Source organism: Helobdella robusta, assembly GCF_000326865.2.
Source record: "Helobdella robusta unplaced genomic scaffold HELROscaffold_20, whole genome shotgun sequence".
Lineage (NCBI taxonomy): Eukaryota > Metazoa > Annelida > Clitellata > Rhynchobdellida > Glossiphoniidae > Helobdella > Helobdella robusta.
This window is the reverse complement of record NW_008704084.1, coordinates 245,227-250,945: the sequence shown is the minus strand read 5'-3', so window position 1 is coordinate 250,945 and position 5,719 is coordinate 245,227. Positions and strand designations below refer to the sequence as shown.

General features: G+C 35.3%; 1 protein-coding gene across 1 annotated transcript in view; it reads right to left on the bottom strand.

Moving 5' to 3' along the window:
* Nucleotides 1-1,543: 1,543 nt before the first annotated feature.
* The window catches only part of HELRODRAFT_191307 (hypothetical protein), a gene marked incomplete at its 5' end in the record, with an annotated part of 25,820 nt that continues 21,644 nt past the window's right edge, over nucleotides 1,544-5,719 (bottom strand). The window contains 7 exons of the mRNA XM_009017873.1: nucleotides 1,544-2,827; nucleotides 2,970-3,581; nucleotides 3,755-3,967; nucleotides 4,204-4,275; nucleotides 4,484-4,590; nucleotides 4,669-5,125; nucleotides 5,245-5,280. Coding sequence (XP_009016121.1) covers nucleotides 3,438-3,581; nucleotides 3,755-3,967; nucleotides 4,204-4,275; nucleotides 4,484-4,590; nucleotides 4,669-5,125; nucleotides 5,245-5,280 — 1,029 coding nt within the window. The 3' untranslated portion in view covers nucleotides 1,544-2,827; nucleotides 2,970-3,437. The remainder of the gene's footprint in view (nucleotides 2,828-2,969; nucleotides 3,582-3,754; nucleotides 3,968-4,203; nucleotides 4,276-4,483; nucleotides 4,591-4,668; nucleotides 5,126-5,244; nucleotides 5,281-5,719) is intronic.

Below are 5,719 nucleotides of genomic sequence, written 5' to 3'. Positions count from 1 at the left end.
AGCCACTTGATATCCAACATCTTTTTTTGGTGGCATCCATTAACAAGCAGCTCATTTCAAATCCCACCTTGCAACAAATTTATAACTGATTTAAAAACACTAAGGTTTGCATTTATACCTATTACAGCATATGTTTAGCTGTTCTTTTAATCAATTTTGAAATTTTAGTGTAAAGTAACTAAAAATAAACTGTCTGTTTAAGTTTGGTAGGAGTTTGACTTGTCTATAGTTGATAAATTTAACTATTTTACATTTGAAATACCTTTACCTTTACTGTACCTTTGAAATACAGTTAGCTTCAGTATGACTATATGCAGTCACGACTCTACAAGTTCCCACATGGCTGCTTGTTACTACATTCACATCGTTATTTTATATAATGCAACTCTGTCATTGCTTACATGTTATTGTATACTTGTAAATTGAACTTTAGTGCCACAAAGGCTGTACTATCCACACGACACTCATACACTTTACGACACTCATACACTTTACGTATGCACATGTGATGGTCTTGAGTTTCAATATCAAATTACTTCATTAAAGACAATTAGGCACAATATATTAAACAATTGCTGACGTGCAATTATTTTGCAGTATCAAGCTAACTGTTGAAACCAGATTTAATTTGTTGGCTTAACTTGTTAACTATAAGTAGAATAAAATTTAATTGAAGCTGCTTTGCAGAGGATGCTAGTTCTGCCCTTACTATATTTAAATTATTACTTTTAAAGCCATTACAATACATTACAATAGCCATTGTTTTGTGTTATATATATATATATGTATGTATGTATGTATGTATGTATGTATGTATGTATGTATGTATGTATGTACATACTATGTATATTCATATTTATAATGTATATGAGTGTTTGCTTGTCTGGGTTTGCACCACATAGAGTCTCTTCAACGATTTCTGTAGGATGATGGTTCATGTATTTTGGTTGTTTAGCTGTCTTGTACTGCCATGGAATTTATCTCTTTTTGGGGTGCTGTTCCTTAGTCCAATGATTTACACTTTTAGCATTGCTAACACTAACAAAATTTATATCTAATCTTTCACATGTTATCTGTTTTTTGCCATTGTTCACCTTTGTTCTTACCTTATAATTTTGAAAATTATTCACTAGTCTGATATATTTCCAATAACATTCTTTCGTCCTTTTTTCGAATTATTCACAATTGTTTTGATGATTTGGCTACAGTGTTATGGTCAACTGGGTATTTTCAAATGTTAGAGAACTAAGGTTGTTGTTTGTTAAAATTTTTCATTAATGAAGGAAAGATTTATGTTAAGTTGGATGTAATTAATTTTTTTTAAATTTTGACAGGTTACTATTATTATTTGTTCGTTTCTGTGGCGTCCATTATTTTCGGCCCTGTGCTAGGTTTGCAGTCTTATTTATTATCACCGATAACTTTAATACTAAATATTTCTTTAAAATGCTATTCATTGTAATCTAATTATATAAGATGTGACATCTAATTTTTACATTTTCTTTTTTCATTTGGCAGAGAGCTGCAGAATCTAAGTCAATTATTTTTTTTCCATTAATATCACCCATTTATTTATTAATTATTATTTTACTTTATTTATTTATTTTTATTTATTTATTTTACTCAAAACAATGAAGATCAGCCAATTGAACAAGGAACCATCTTACGTCAATTTATTTACTATTTTGATTATTATTATCATCATCAACATCAATGAACATTTCAATGGAACAGAAATACAGTCCTTACAATTTAATTGTCAATTTTCTGCCGCAGAACCTCACCGATGAAGAGTTTGCATCACTGTTTAGTCGCGTTGGTCCCGTTAAGTCGTGCAAAATTATCAGAGACAAGTCAACCCATATAAGCTATGGATTCGGATTTGTTGAGTACATTGATGAAAGTGATTCAGCAAAAGCAATAGAGGCGTTAGATGGTCTAACTCTTCAGAACAAACGCATCAAGGTAGCATATGCCAGACAAGGCGAAAACATAAAGGGAGCCAATGTTTACATCAAGTATCTTCCCAAAAATTTTGATAACAATGATTTAGAAAGGCTGTTCAGTCCGTTTGGTAACATAATCTCAGCCCGTGTTCTCCTGGATCAACACACTGGCATGTCACGAGGCGTTGGGTTTGTATTGTTCAACACTCGAGATGAGGCAACACATGCAGTTGAAAATATGAATGGGAAAGCACCGCAGGGTTACACTCAAGCACTTTCTGTTAAATTCGCTGAAGATAACAAAGCCCAAAAAATGCAACAACACGCCCTGATGTTGGGAATAGTCCCAGGTTCACTAAGAAATAATTCAGTCATCCAACCCGCAGGTCTGGCACTAGCTCAGCAACAGAGGGCCAGATTGCAAACAGCTGTTGCTTCATCTGTTCTAGGCCGCCAACAAGTTTCGACGATAAATAACTTTGGAGTTGGTTACCAAGGAGTATTCGGAGGAGGTCCGTTGAGATCAAACACCATCAATCAACGTTATAATCCTTTATCGACTTACACCATTTCAGGTACTAATCCTATCAATGGACAGGTTGGAGACATTTCTGCAGCTTTCCCTAACAACAATGAATACGTTCTGTTTGTCTATAACATTGGTACAGAGGCAGATGAAAGATCTCTCTGGCAACTTTTCCAACCATATGGGGCCATCAAGAAGATTGCAGTCGTGCAAGATAAAGATAAAAATAGAGGCAAGAATTATGGATTTGTGACTATGTTTGATTACCAAGAAGCTCTCTACGCCATTCAGCAGCTCAATGGTGTTACCTTTGCTGAAAAGCCATTGCAAGTTTCATTGAAGAAGCCAAAAAATGGTTAATATGTTTCATAATTGCTAAACTTTTTCAAGTTCATAAATTGGTATTTTTTAGCAAAGTAAAAATATTTTTAGTTTGATTTGCCTTTATAAAAATAGATGGCAGATAGTTAATTAAGTGTTACTTGTTTTATTTTCAGGTGTTTGAATGTGTCAGACAATGTAATTGAGCCCGTTGTTACCAACCAAGCAGTCTTATGAATTTCTTTTAACGTTTTTTCTTTTTTGTTGTCAGTTGAAAGAATTTTTTAATGCATATATTACTTGTAACAGAATAAAAATTGTGAGAAATATAAAACATGTTTATTGCATTTCTTTCTTTCATTCAATCTTTTATTAACCAACCATATATTTGACATTTGGATTGTAATAAATTCCACAATAATAATGATTTATAAGTAATAAAGATAATATTGAGTGATAATGAGACGAATCTTTATTTCATGCACGTTGTGTTTCGACGATCGTTCTGACCATACCAGTGATTTGATTTAATTTAAAAAAAATGAAAACCGCTTTTCATATTGATTGTTACCATAGTTTCTATCAACAAATTCTTACATTAACTAAATCACATTATTGATTGCTGTAAAAGAGACAACGAAACATCAACCAAAGCATACTGGTCCGAGTTCGAACCCAAATTGCTGTTGGGGTTTTCCGTAATCCTTCGGCTTGAAATCCACTATAGGGAGTTGGCTCGTTTTGCTTGTTACGTAGTTGAAAACTGTTGAGCCACTTGAGTCTCGGCTCTGAATCAGGTTTAATGGTTAAAGGTACTTTGTTTGAAATGGTCTCAGGTGAGATTATTTTCAATTTAGCGAAATCAAGGTTTTTGAATTACTGAAAAAATCAGCAGTCGTTTACAACGAAATAAATTCAAAAGTAATGTTTCATTTTAAAGCAAAAAATGTTTTCCCCTTACTTTGCAACCGTCATCAACGACGGCGGACCTGTCGAAGTTCTTTGTCTCTAGTTCGTCCTCGTTGTCCCCGAGCAGAGCAATGGCGCTACCGTGGTTCTTATTGGCACTGTCGTACCAGGCTACTGTCTTCTCGCATTTAAATGTGAACTTCTGTTGGGCTTTTGTGTAGAGGAGACGTAGGAAAGTCATTTGTACATCGTCGGCATACTTCAACTGTTGGGTGGTTTATAATTTTTTTATCTTTCAAAAGATTTTCAGAAGAATCGAGTACGCCTAGGAGAAAACTGAAAATGTAAATGACAAGAGTAAAAATTATTTTAAGGGACATGATGGCGGTAACATGAATAGCGTATCGACAACAAAAACAACTTATTTATTCAGGGGGATTGATTAATTGACTGATTGGTTTAAAAAATTATTACAGACTGAAAATTAATCAACAAATTAACCATATGTCCACCAGGAAGTTCGCTAAACCACTTGTCTTCTGATTCGTCTTTTGGGAAGAACTGAGTTGGTACCTGTATTAAATGTTAGCGTTCGTTAAAATGTGACGTTTGTGTATAGTACGGCGTGTAATCGCTTAATTTAAGAACCGTAAAGATTTTTAAAATTCTAATTTTAAAAGCTAAAGAGTTAGGACGCAAATAAAATGAGAAGAATTGGATCAAATATCGCAAATTCACGTACGTAATGAATTTATAAGTTATGAAAGATAAAGATACGAACGGATGGTGTCTGTGGGTACACGCAGGTTTGTCCGTTGGTCGACATGTTGCAGTAGACATGAATGGCGTTGTTGGGGTTGCCCAGATCTGGATCCACCCAGTACCAACCTATAATTCGTAAATTGGTATAGTTAAGTCTACTATTATGAGCCAAATAAAAAAAATGTCCTGGAAAACAAATCTTACCATCTTCGCTGTCAGGTCTAACAAGTTTGATGTCCCTGCAAGACCTGGCAGGTTGAGCCTTGGTTCCAGTTGGCTCTTTATAAGCTTTGATTTCTTCGCGTAAATCGACAACAACATTTAATACTTGGGCAGCTGCCAGAGTAATTTTTTTCTCTTCAGTGAGTCTGTCTTTACTTCTGGAGCTTGGTGCTTCTGTGGTTGTTGAAGTGGTGGTGGGAGCTTCAGTGGTAGACCTTCTCTGTCTTGCACGTTGCTGCTTGCCATTGACGGACCTTTTGCTTCTGATGGCTTCTCCTTCTTTGAGTGGCTCGGTGTCTTGAGTTTCGTCGTCATCGTCGTCTTCATCGCCGTTTTCTTCGTCATCTTCATCTTCGTCCTCATCTTCCAAGTCTGTGTAGTCGTGACCGAAGAAGTACTGGATGGCTTCGAAGTCGTCTTCTGCAGGTCCCGGTGCTCCCTTGGTTGTAGAAATAATTGTGGTTGCGAACATTAGGGATGGTTAACATGTAGAGGAAGATATAGATAAAAATATACTATGTACACGAATCACAAGCACACGAGACACAAAATTCTTACTGGAGGTCCTGGAGGTCCGGGAGGTCCAAGCTCTCCCTGTGATATTGTTAATTATAGATGGCCATTATAAAAGTAAACAGTAAACACGATTGGTTGCTATGAATGCGTTAGGGTTAATAAGTAAGTAACAAGTAGACAGCATTTTGTTATTTCAATTTGATATGGAAATTAGGTTTATGATTCAGTGACAAGCATTGATTGCTGTTTATCGAGTAAGCTTGGCTAGACAGCGATAGAAAAAAAGTGGAATATTGTGTGCATCTACCTCAGGATGTTTGTTAAAAAGTTACAAAGTTAACGCTAATTGTTGTGATTGTAGCATGTGAACCGTGATTTGGTGAACATGATGCTAAAGATACGACAAAGCAGCAGTAGTGGTTTAGAGGAAAGTTATGACGACAACGATGATGAGAAGGATGAGGATGATCGTGGTATCAATGATAATGATGATGATAAACGAAAGTGATGATGATGA